This window comes from Piliocolobus tephrosceles, chromosome 14 (genome assembly GCF_002776525.5).
Source record: "Piliocolobus tephrosceles isolate RC106 chromosome 14, ASM277652v3, whole genome shotgun sequence".
In the NCBI taxonomy this organism is placed as follows: domain Eukaryota; kingdom Metazoa; phylum Chordata; class Mammalia; order Primates; family Cercopithecidae; genus Piliocolobus; species Piliocolobus tephrosceles.
The window spans coordinates 5,375,924-5,388,397 of NC_045447.1; the positions used below are offsets into that span (position 1 = coordinate 5,375,924).

At 50.8% G+C, this 12,474-nt stretch overlaps 1 protein-coding gene across 6 annotated transcripts in view; it reads left to right on the plus strand.

The window, feature by feature from the left end:
* The window catches only part of AK8 (adenylate kinase 8), a 160,628-nt gene that overhangs the window by 2,580 nt on the left and 145,574 nt on the right, over nucleotides 1–12,474 (plus strand). For 3 of the 6 annotated variants that reach the window (XM_031934095.1, XM_031934093.1, XM_023189000.2), the window contains exons 2-4: nucleotides 1,237–1,321; nucleotides 9,502–9,551; nucleotides 12,111–12,224. Coding sequence is in view for 3 of the 6 variants with exons in the window: in XM_023189000.2 (XP_023044768.1) it covers nucleotides 1,237–1,321; nucleotides 9,502–9,551; nucleotides 12,111–12,224 (249 nt within the window). In the remaining 3 variants the exon portion in view is untranslated. The remainder of the gene's footprint in view (nucleotides 1–1,236; nucleotides 1,322–9,501; nucleotides 9,552–12,110; nucleotides 12,225–12,474) is intronic. The other 3 variants (XM_023189001.2, XM_031934096.1, XM_031934094.1) reach the window with 3 other exon arrangements.

The window sequence follows — 12,474 nt, forward strand, 5'->3', positions numbered from 1 at the left end:
GTTTTAATCAACTCGCCTTTAAAAAAATTAAATAGCCGCTTTTGCCTCATCCTAAGTGATATCCTTGAAATTATTGATTTGATGTACTTATTTTTCCAATACGTTAAATACACAATGATTTAAACATGAAATGTAAAATATTTGTGTGTGAACCATCAAAAATCATCTCATTCCATCACACCAGTGATATACAAACATGAGTTCTCTCCAGCTGTGCTACTGAACAGGCGGAGAAGCTGAGGCCCAGAGAAGGGAAGGGACTTACTGGTGAGATACAGTGGGGCTGGAACCAAGACTTCTCACGGCTCGGTGCTCTTTTTCCTGCCCCACACTCCCTTCACTCCAAGAGGACTACAGCCCTTCCCTCCTTGTCCCTGGGACTGAAGGATGCCCCTTATTGCAGCAGCACAGCTGGTATGAGCTCTTCCTCATTTCTGTGCCTAGGATTCTGCAACCCCAGAATCTGCTTTCCCTTGATATGCTTGCCTGATTGGATGAAATGGCCAGAATATCCTAGGACTATTTAGAAATCTGGCCGGTAATATTCTGTTCCATTCTGGAGAGACACATGTAGTGGCGATGGTCATGTTCCCCAGCAAACATCTGTGCCGGCCATCTGCTATGACTGCCAGGCATTGGGGTACCAAGGGCTCTAGGCAGACAAGGAGGCCCAAAGAACCCATGGCCTGCCAAGAGGATGGTGGCCTGGTGAGTAGGAACAGGGTGAAGCATGGAGAAGGGCAATGCCCACAGGCAGGTGCAGGAGTATCTGATGTGTTTGCCTAGTGCACATACTCAAGAAGGTATGTTCCCATTGAGATCTGAGACTCAGCAGAAGTTAGCCAGGATGAGGATGAGGAAGAAGCTTCCTAGCTAAGGGGACAGCATCCGCTAAGGCTCTGAGGGGAATGGTGATGCTTGAGAACTTGGAGAAGGCTCGTCTGGGAAGCCCAAAGAACGCCAGGGGAGAGAGCCCTGGACTGCCTGCTCTGAATCAGGGGCAGGGCTCCCCACTTCTGCCTCCCCCAGGTGCCTCTGCAGCAGCACCAGGTGGCCCTCCTCATGCCTCTGCTCATGGGGACCCAAGCAGATGCCAGCTGGGGCAGAGGCTGGGTCCCAGGTTGAAGTCATGTTTGGTGGGGTGCAGTGGAGAGAGCAGGCCCCGTAGCTGGTAATTATGGTGACCAGGTGCCCCTGCAGGTATTAACCACCTGGGTGTCTGCCCTGCACCCACAGAACATGCTGGAGCAACTCCTGATCCATCAGCCTGAGGACCCCATCCCCTTCATGATCCAGCACTTGCATAAAGACAATGACAATGGTGAGCACTGGCTGGGGCTCTTCCCCTCCCCATCTTCCCCTCGCCTCCTCCTCCCCCTTCTTCCCTGACTCCTCTGTCTCCTCCTCCTTCTCCTCATCCTCTCCAGGGATCCTGCCCCACCCCAAGAATAGCTGAGCACCATTCTGTCCTACCTGTGTCTGAAGGGAGGTCAGAAGGGAGGGGTTTCGACAACTTGAGGTGGTGGTTCATTGAAAAATGCCTTAATTTCTTTTGGAGCACAACTTATAAAAATTCTCTTGCCAAGTTACTAAAATGAAAACCCCAGAATGACCCATGGAATCAATTATTACTGCTTTCGTCTGCCCTAGCTGATGTCACCTGTTGCGTTTCAGCTCTCTGATCACTCCACTTGTCAGGCGTAAGTTTGGTCTCGGGTCTACCTAGACAGGCAAGCTCTTGGGCTTTTCCGACGGTCTCATTATCAGAGCCTGTTAACCCGTTTCCGAGCTCCCCAAACCTTTGCAGTTGGCCGGTGCAGGTCAGCTGACCCAAGGCCAGAGCGCAGGAGCGGGGAGGAGGGAGGCGCTCACACAAGGAAGGCCCCTCACTCTACTCCATGGTTCCTTTGCCAAGTGGAGGGTCAGTCCTGTCCTGTGTGGGCTGTTGGGTAGGACTGATGTCTTGGAGCTTTTATGTTTCTTTCACTGGGGAATTAGCTGCTTTGAAGGAGCTACCAGCGCACCAGTGAAATTAGCACTTGTTACAGCTGAGGCCAGAGGCCAGAGATGCGCTGTGTGGAGGTTCAGAAGGCCCAAGGTGAGAAATGACACGAGGTAGTTAAAAGGAAAAAAAAAGGGTGAGAGAGGAGGTTCCAAGCCTTTCCTCGTGCCCTGCATGCAGGTCCTGGCGCATCCAGGTCTGGCTGCGGAGCAGCAGAGGAAGGGAGTCCTGGCTCCCGATGCCATTGCATGGACCTAGGCGGGCAGGTTCAAAGAGAGACCCCACAAAGGGCCAACAAAGAGGCCCTTTTCTGAGCCTCTGGTTAGGTGCAAATGGCTGATTCACTGGACATTCCCTTGTTCAGCAGATGTTGACTGAGAGTCCTGTATGCCCAGGCGCGGGTGGTGCGGTGCTGGGGTGGCCTCGGGACCCCCTTCCCCATGTCCGATTTGCCTTCTCCCCAACCCCACCTTCCTGGTGCAGTTTACTCTGCCCTGCAGCGACTCTTAGAGACCTTCTTTCTCTGGTTGGCTGTTTATTACATGGCACAGGTGGGAGGTTCTGTCTCTCCAGATTCACCTGCTCTTAGGGTGGGTGTTAAGCCTACCCTGCCGTCCTGCCCTCCTGAGTGGCCCTTACTGCTGCAGACCTAGGCTCGCCTCCAGGCCTCACTGACTCCGTCTGCCAGAGGAAGAAGTTCCTGCATTCTCCCCCACCCCCCCACCCTGAGGCCGAGTGGGCGCTGGGAGCTTGGGTGTTGCTAAGCTCTGTTGTTCCAGGGCTGCAGACGGCAACTCTGCCCCCACGCGGCTATCTCACCCTGCCACCAGAGGAAGAATGGACAGCAAAGGGAAAGCAAAGCAAAAGGAAACAGAAAGTAAAAGTGAAGTAAGAGCCAAGTAAAAGCTAAAGTAAAAGTAAAGCGAAAACAAAGTCAGACTAAAAGTCAACCAAGAGCGAGTGGAGAGTGCGGTGCAGCACAATCCTCTGTCTTGCCACCCCCCACCTCCCTCCCCGCTGTCAGGTACCCTGCAGCTCACTCATCTTAAAATGTAGAGACGTGAGAGATTGTGACTATCTTTGGCCTTACTTTCCTCATTTGTGAAATGGACATGTTTGGTTAAACCAGATGGAAGCCGTGAAACTCTGGTCTGGTCAGTGGTGGCTGAAGGAATGGGAAATCTCTGGTGCACCATGGGTAGCGGCTTCCAGGGGTACGACGTCGAGTTTCCAGTAGTAAAAAGCTTGATAGATTTTTCTAAATTAAAAATTGTGCTTACCAGCCTGGCACCCCATCTCTACTAAAAATACAAAAATTGGCTGGGTGCGGTGGCTCATGCCTGTAATCCCAGCAGTTTGGGAGGCCGAGGCGAGCAGATCGTGAGGTCAGGAGATCGAGACCATCCTGGCTAACATGGTGAGATCCCATCTCTACTAAAAATAAAAAAAATTAGCCAGGCATGGTGGCGGGTGCCTGTAGTCCCAGCTACTGGGGAGGCTGAGGTGGGAGAATGGTGTGAACCTGGGAGGTGGAGCTTGCAGTGAGCCAAGATTGCGCCACTGCACTCCAGCCTGGGCGACAGAGCGAGACTCCGTCTCAAAAACAAAAACAAAATACAAAAATTAACCGGGCGTGGTGGCACATGCCTGTAATCCCAGCTACTCAGGAGGCTGAGGCAGGAGAAGTGCTTGAACCCAGGGGGTGGAGGTTGCAGTGAGCCAAAATCGCACCACCGCACTCCAGCCTGGGCAACAGAGTGAGACCCTATCTAAAAAAGAAAAAAAAAAAGTGCTTGGAAGCTGGGTGTGGTAGTGCACCTGTAGCTCCAGCTACTTCGGAGGCTGAGACAGGAGGATCGCTTGAGGCCAGGAGTTCAAGACCACAGTGCCACAACTGCATCTTGAATACCCACTGCATTCCAACTTGGGCAACACAGTAAGACTCTGTCTAAAAAAAAGTGCTTGATAATAATGTAACCACTTGAACTCTCATAAATGAGGTTGCACTGACGTTTTCTGCTGTTAGTTTGAAAATCCTGCTTGAGGCATGCCCTATGTTCTTCTCTTTTTTTCTTTCCTCCCTCTTATTTTTCTTTTTAGAAACAGGGTCTCACTCTGTTGCTTACACTGGAGTACAGTGGGGTGATTACAGCCCACTATAGCCTTGACCTCCTGGGCTCAAGTGATCCTCCTGCCTCAGCCTCCTGAGTAGCTGGGACTACAGGTACATGCTATTGCACCTGCTAATTTTTAAAATTTTTTTGTAGGGACAGGGTTTCACTATGTTGCCCAGGCTGGTCCCTGCTCCTAGGCTCAAGCGATCCTCTTGCCTTGCCCTCCCAAAGCACTGAGATTACAGGCATGGGCCGCTATGCCCGGCCCTGTGTGTTCTTAAACCGCTACTTCAAGGCTTACCTTGAAACTCAATAGCCTTGAATTTCAAGAAATTTGAGGCAGATTCAATAATCTCTTTATGTTTTGATCTTACTCCTCTGTGTGCAGCTTTAATTTTCAATGTCAGACTGTCCACTTCATCAGGATTTTAAAGTTTAAACGTCATCTTTCTGGTTTGGATGGAATGTAGTTGATGTTGGCTGGGCAGCCACCTCCGTTGCCGCCTCCCTCCCTTTGTCTCCTCCTCCTACCCTCCTTAGTGCCCCTTTCCCTTCATCGGAAGGTCTGGGGCTTTCCCGAAGCTCCCTCCATGGAGCCCTTGCTCCTTTCTTTGCACTGCACCTGCTCCGTTGTTCTCGAGCAGGGGCTTGGATCCAGACCTGCCTCGTGCTGTCTCTAGCTGGGGGCCAGCCTCCAGCTGGGGGTCTGTCCTCCTGAACAGCTGAGTCCAGCTTTTGGCCAGATGCTCTCAGGGAGTAAAGTCACTGGGTCCCAGGAACTACTGTTTTGGAGAGTTCATTTGTTTCCCACAGCCCTGCACTCCACCGCAGGCCCTCAGCTGGCAGCTTTCATGGATGTTGGAACATTTTGTCCTTTGGCTCAAGTCCCAACCACTGAAACGGAAAGAAGAGAGAGATACCCATGGGTTTCTCTCTATTTGCCCACGCTTGTGGAGCAAAAATGGGAAGGAGGAAGGGAGACAGGGGAGACTACCCTGCCTTAGTGACTTTTCTTTTCTTTTTCTGTTTTTTGTTTGTTTGTTTGTTTGTTTGTTTTGGAGACGGCGTCTCACTCTGTTGCCCAGGCTGGAATGCAATGGCACAATCTCGGCTCACTGCAACCTCCGCCTCCCAGGTTCCAGTGATTCTTCTGCCTCAGCCTCCCGACTAGCTGGGATTACAGGCACCTGCTACCATACCCAGCTAACTTTTGTATTTTTAGTAGAGATGGGGTTTCACCATGTTGGCCAGGCTGGTCTCAAACTCCTGACCTCAGATGATCCACCCGCCTCGGCCTCCTGAAGTGCTGGGATTACAGACATGAGCCACTGCGCCTGGCCGCCTTGGTGACTTTTCTAGGAGTGGGAGAAGCGTCGAATCAGCTAAGCCCAATCCTCATGTGTCCTAGAAGAGTGCGGGAGGCTTGGAGGGGCCCGTGACATCCAATGTGTGTTTTATTCCCCTGGGCTGGTGTGTCAGATCATTGTGCCCCCTTCCAGCCGTGCAGCGGCCTGGGGTAACTGTAGCTAGGACCTCAACCCTTCCTCTTACTGGGCCTGGGGTTAACTGCCACACACAGTGACATGCCCGGTGACTGGTGCAGAGGGAAAGAAGGCCCCGGACTCATCCCGGTGAGCGAGCACACGAGGGAGCAGAGAGAGCCCCGGTACATGGGCTGGCAGCCCCTTCGCCGCCAGAAAAGCAGATTTAGTACAAAGTGAGCATTTACAGTAGCCCTGGGCAATATTAAAGCAGGCAATGGTGTATATAATGGTATGTTTCGTTTTTTATCAAACGTTTGTCCAAGAAAGCTGTGTATTAGAGCTCCAATACCTAAGGGTTTTCTTGTGAATTTTAAATCATGCTCCTAGTTAAACCTCAAAAGGATCTGTGGATGGAAAGGTTTTTTGATTTCCTTTGAAGTGGTTGGAAGAAGTTGATTACTCTTGGCAGTCAAGCAGCCTTTTATGACACTGTTTATAAATAATTACTCATGAGCAGGGCTGGAGTTTCAAGGTGTTAGATTTTAAGAAACTGAAATTAATCACATAAATGTGTGGGAGAAATTAGGTGGGGGAGAAAGGCCGTGGATGTTCCCCTTTTAAAGTCTGTTCATAGATGTGTACCATTTGGGTGCCACTTACAGGAACCTGGAAGGGGAGGGTTTCCCCTGCAGCCCCCAGCCCGGGAACTCTCAGGCGAATGCGTGACTCAGGAGTCAGGTTTGCTCCCCAAAGGCCCTTGCCAAGCTGCATCTCCCCACTCCTCGGGCTCTGTGCGCCCTGAGCCCTGTTGGGTCTCGTCTGTGTCTGGAGGAGCTTCAGCAAGGCCTGTGGTCAGAGCCCCGGAGAGGCAGCAGGCGATGGTGCATGAGCGGACCCACGTTCCCCACTGCTCCCTCATCTGACTTTGAGCGGACCCAGGTTCCCCACTGCTCCCTCATCTGACTTTGGCCAAGCAGGCGCTCTCCCCATGGTCCAAGTCAGAGCTCTGCCTCATGGCCCAAGGATCCTCCACCCTTGACCACCCTCCCTGCCACCCCTCCCTACAAACCTCCCATGGCACTCTGGCTCCCATCTCACCTCATCCTCCCACCTGACCATGTGTCCTCAAAGCCACCTCGTTTCCACACTTGTCCTGCAAGCAGTGTTTCCCACATTGTTTCCTATGATGGCTTCTCTCTCACCCACAGGGAGGGCCCTGGGAGGCCTTGCCCCAGGCTCTAGGCCTAGAACAGAGAAAGGGCCACTGAATGCCCACCCTGGCTCCCACCCCAGAAGCTAAAAACACCTTCCCAGCTTCCATGACAGTCAGGGCTGGGCCTGCCACCAGTGCTTCACCTGCCAGGGGAGTCCAGACTCAGAGTCACAGGCAGGGCCCAGAGCACTACCTGGCAGCTCCGCAGGGCCTGCTTCCTGGGTGGAAGGGCAGCGTGGTTGATGGCGGCACGGTGCCCACATGTGGCAGCAGCATCATGGGCACGGGCTGCACTGTGTGGTGTCTTCCCAGCCCATTGGGTGGCCTTGCCTGGGGTGTTGTTCCTGTGGGGTAGCCCTGAGGACCTGGCTTCCCAGCCTGTGTAGGACTCTGTGAGCCACCCTGGGATGGAGAGATAGATGTAGATATAGATATAGATATTTTGAAACGGAGTCTTGCTATGTTGCCCAGGCTGGAGTGCAGTGGCGCAATCTCGGCTCACTGCAACCTCCACCTGCCAGGTTCAAGTGATTCTCCTGTGTCAGCCTCCAGAGTAGCTGGGGTTACAGGTGTGTGCCACCACACCTGTCTAATTTTTTGTATTTTCAGTAGAAATGGGATTTCACCATGTTGACCAGGCTGATCTCGAACTCCTGACCTCAAGTGATCCATCCATCTTGGCCTCCCAAAGTGCTGGGGTTACAGGTGTGAGCAGTCAACCCCCTTTTCTTCTTGAGCTGCATCCAGTTTCTGCACTTGTACCCAAACATGCTGACTGGCAGAGGGAGCCCTCTGTAAGGCAGTAGTAATGGTGGTGACACAGGTGACAAACAGTGACCATAGGACGAGACGGGGACAGCCAAGGAGGTGGCCCTGAAGGTCGCTGTATGTGGCTCCTCACAGTTCTGGCTGCCATGGGGGTGATCCAGGAGGATAAGACTCGGTCTCTGCCCTTGGGAGCTTCTCTTTGTGTGGGGACAGCGACTCCACCTGTTTCTCAGTAGCGGGTTGACATTCACCAGTGTGGAAGGCTGCGGCAGCCCGCCACTTGATCACGGGCCTCCACAGGGTGCGAGAACAAGGATCTCAGGGAGGGAGAGGGAATGGGAGGCTGGGGGTGCTGGGTGCTGGGAAGGGAGGACGTTCCTGATGGGAAATGACAGGTGGCAAGGCAGGAACTTGGAAGGAACAGCCATAGGGAGAATTAGAAGGTCCACAGCTTCTGAGGTTAGAGGAGAGGATCATTCAGTGAGTTACCTTGACTTCCTCCAAAAATGAGAAGGTGCCATGATTTTGGGCAAAGATCTATTTAAAAACCCAAGCAGCCAGCTGGGTGTGGATGTGCTAACCATTACATTGCTGGCCAAAAGGACACTGTCTAGTTCCTTTTCTGTGTCTGCCACCAAACTAGAAGGCCATGCACCTCTCTCCTCTGCTGAGACGAGATTCCCTCCCGGAAGCCCAGCCAGAACAGGCTCTCATGCAGACGTTAGAGGCTCATGCGAGTTGCAGTGGACATCCGTTCATCTATCGCCTTGGGTCAGGGGCCAGGCTAAGGTTACCGGCTCCCCACAAGGAGAGGGACAGCTGGCCCAGTCAAGATGGTGTTGGGCAGGCAGGCAGTGTGGATGCATCTGTCCAGACTCCACTGCCGTTCCCTTCATTTCAACCCAGGGTGATGCCTTCCAGCACCCTTCTCCCCGTGCTGGTCAGCTCTTTTCCCTTCGCCAGCAGCCACTCTAGCTCTGTCTCACCTCATCCTCTCACCTGACCACGTGTTCTCAAAGCCACCTTGTTTCCACACTTGTCCTGCAAGCAGTTTTTCCACCTGCAGTGGCTTCTCTCCCCATGGGGAGGGCCCTGGGAAGCCTTGCCCCAGGTTACAGGCCTAGAACAGAGAAAGAGCTGCTGAATCTCTGCCCTGGCTCCCACCCCAGAAGCTGAAAATGCCTTCTCAGCTTCCAAGATGGCCAGGACCTGGGTCTGCCACCAGAGCTTCACCTGCCGGATGAGCCCAGACTCTCGGTCACAGGTTCAGGAGCCCTTGGTTCATACCACACTCTTGTCAGTAGCCTGGGTTGGGAATTCTGTGGGACCAAAACCATCCAGGACTAAAATCAAACAAGCTGCCAGTGTTTTCCATTTGCATAGAAAAGTCCATCTTTGAAAACAGACTTTCCTTTCTCGGGTTTTATAAATCTGGCCAATACTCTTCCCCATACAGAGGGAAGTAATGGGCTTTCCTCATGACTTCCCTCTGTAAAATCATGGGGAATACAATTTGCTAAATAAAAAGGCATAAACATAAAGAAAAGCTTCTAAGGTCGATTTGCATAAATTACAGCCTTATTGGAGAGAGCGTCTGGAGACAAAGTCCCTGTTTAAAATGCTTTATGGTGTTTGAAATCCCAATTCTTCTTGATATTTATGAGTTTGGTAAACAAGTTACTGTGTCCATGTCCCCTTGGAGGTGAAAGAATAAACCATCTCGGTGATCACTTACCTCTCTAAACACAGAGAATGAGTTCCATGGCAAGAGTGTCTCTGAGCTGCTGGGTTACAAATGGCCGTGTCACTGGCAGAAAATGAAATCTGGGGAGGAAAGAAATAGGTACACCCCGAGTACTGCAGACATGGGAGGCTGCTTGTCATGTTGAGTGGTGACATTCAAATCTTTTTATTCCACAGTGCCCAGGATTGTAATATTAGGTCCACCTGCCTCGGGGAAAACAACGATAGTAAGTGTATCATATTAAGTGTTGTGATGCTGTAATATCTCATTTATCCTCCAGAGCTGGAATGAGACTGCACCTCCATGAATTTGCAGCGTAACTGAGCTTTGCTTCTTTTCCTTCTCCTCCTTCTTATTTTCTTCTTATTACAAAAGGTAGTGTGTATTTGTAGCAGAAAACCTAGAACCTACAAAAGACCAAAAATAGAATTCCCCGACCATCCAGAGATCGAGATGAGCATTCCTTTAACATGCTTGGAGACACCTTTGTGGGCTTTTTCTTGCCCGCGTACACGCTCTCCTTGCTCACTGTTCATTACGTCCTTAGGATGCATTTCCAGAAGTAGAAGTGCTGCATCCAACAGTACACACATTTCATAGACTTTGACTTGGAATCTTAAGATTCACTCTGAACATTTTAATTGTGAAATATTTAAATGAATCAGAAAAGGACAGCAAACTATATCATTGATATTCATGTACCCAACCCCCAGATGTTATGCAAATTTAACATGTTGCCGTATTTGCTTTGTTCTCTCCCCATTTTAAAGAAAATGCATCTTTGAAGGTACAGCAAATGCCTGGGCCCACCTCGCCCACCCTTTTTCACACACCACCAGTTTCTGGACAGTGAATGCCGTTTTCTGGACAGTGAATGTCTCTAGGACGTTCGATCTTTAAGGTCCTTTTTTGGTTTTTCAGGCAAAGTCTCACTGTGTCACACAGGCTGGAGTGCAGTGGTGCAATCTGGGCTCACTGCAACCTCTGCCTCCTAGGTTCAAACGATTCTCATGCCTCAACCTCCCGACTAGCTGGGACTACAGGCGTGCACCACCACACCCAGCAAATTTATGTATTTTTAGTGGAGATGGGGCTTCACCATGTTGTCCAGGCTGGTACTGAACTGACTTCAGGTGATCCGCCCACCTCAGCCTCCCAAAGAGCTGGGATTACAGACGTGAGCCACCACGCCTGGCCTAAGGTCCACTTTTAAGTGCCAAAAATGTGTTAAAATTTCATTCATCTGAGATGGAACCCTTTTTACCTTTTAAAACCCTGGTTGGTGAACATCAGCGAACCCTTCTTCCGTGACTACATAATCGCTGTGAGCATGTGTCATGGGCGGGATGGGGCAGGCTGTTCCCCCGTTTAACTGGCACCTTGCTTTCCTCTGAAAAGGAGTTAAAATGACTGATCCTTGCCTAAACTAACCTGCATGGGCTATGCTTTTGGAATTAGTATAGCTGTTCTACTCATCTGTCCATCTGCTCATCCTGTTGGTCTATAGTTTTTCTATTTGATTCCTCCATAGCAGACTGTAGGGTTCCATGCGTTTCTGCATTTAACCCACCTGAGTCCAACCATTTTGCTGTTTCACAGTTAGAAGCCAGGGACTCCCAGACCTGCTGATCATTGGCATTTGCAGGGTGCTATGAAAAATGCAGGTTCCTGGAGTGCCCTGCAGACCAACCTCATCAGAATCTCCTGGAGCAGAGCCCCAAAAAACTAGTAGTTAGAACACACTCCCCAGGTAATTCTGACATTGGGAGTGAGGATGACAGATTCTGCATTTAGACAGACAAGCTCGTTGAACTCGCTTTTCTGGAAGAGTCTGGTTGCTCAGTGGGAGGCTCTCCTTTTGTCTTTGACATTTGAATTCTGGGGCCGTCTGTGCTTCGTCCTGTCCTAGCTCTTCTCTGGTCCCTGGTAGGAATCTGCCGGGCAGAGCAGATTCAGAGGGCAGAGACTTGCTTTCGGCACATCCCGACATGGCTGAAGTGATCGAGTTTGTCCTCCCTGTCGAGGTCAGGCCCCGGCAGCTGGTATTTCAGCAGCAAGCCTTTTGGTGAATTGCTGTCCCCACTCCTGAATGCCCTTTGGAGACACACAGATCTGATAAGACGATGTACAGTCAAAAAGGGCTTCTTCCCAATGCTGTCACTGAGGTTTCTCAGCAACAGGAACAGGAAGAATGAAGGTTCACACCAGCCCCAGGTCCTGGAAGGGCCTTCAGAACTATCTCAAGGCTGGAAGGGTCATCAGCACAATTTTGGTGTCAAGATTGTTTTAGTTCATTATTCTTCCTTAAAATTTACTCTTCTGTTACAGACTATAGAGTAATTATCAATGAACTAAACATCCCATTGACCAGCACATGCCAGCTCCCAATCTTTAAGAAAAAAAAGAATACTGAGTGTGGGCTGTTACCCATCCTTAGGTTCTGTCCTCAAAGTTCCTGTTCTAAATCTTCCTTGAGATGAAACTCATGGTCCACAGAGCTTGGAAAGCATGTTAAGGTCAGCTAAAACGTAGCCCGCCTGTAGGTCTTCCCACTTGATTTAAGTCCATGCTGGTAGAAGAAGAGATGCTACGAGCAGGGCTCTTAGGCCGGCAGGTGCTTTCTGGGTGGGTCTCCCTTGGTGGCCTTCCTCCAGCTGGAAATAATTGTGCTTTCCCATGGCCAACCTTTTCCCATCGGAGAGGGAAGGACCTGGGCATTGTAATGGAGTTATTTGTGTATTTATTGTTTTTATGAAAATGCTCTTTTCTTCTTTCCTTTCTTCAGGCAATGTGGCTCTGCAAACATCTGAACAGCAGTCTCCTCACCCTGGAGAACCTGGTCTTAAACGAGTTTTCCTTTACGGCCACCAAAGCCAGAAGGCTTTATCTGCAAAGGAAGGTAGGACTGGCCCCGGGGACAGGGGTAGGGGTAGGCACACAGTGGCAGTGCCCACCGCCACCCCCACTGCCACCCAGCCATTGCTTGGTTTGTTCCATTTCATTTTTGATTGAGTAAAAGAAAATGCTAGAGTAAAATAGACACAGGCAAGATGTGAAGGAAGGAAGAAGATAATTCCTTACTGGGCCCACGTCCCGTTGGGTACCGAGGTAAGTTTTTGCAATGGGAAAGGATCACAAGTCGAGTGAAG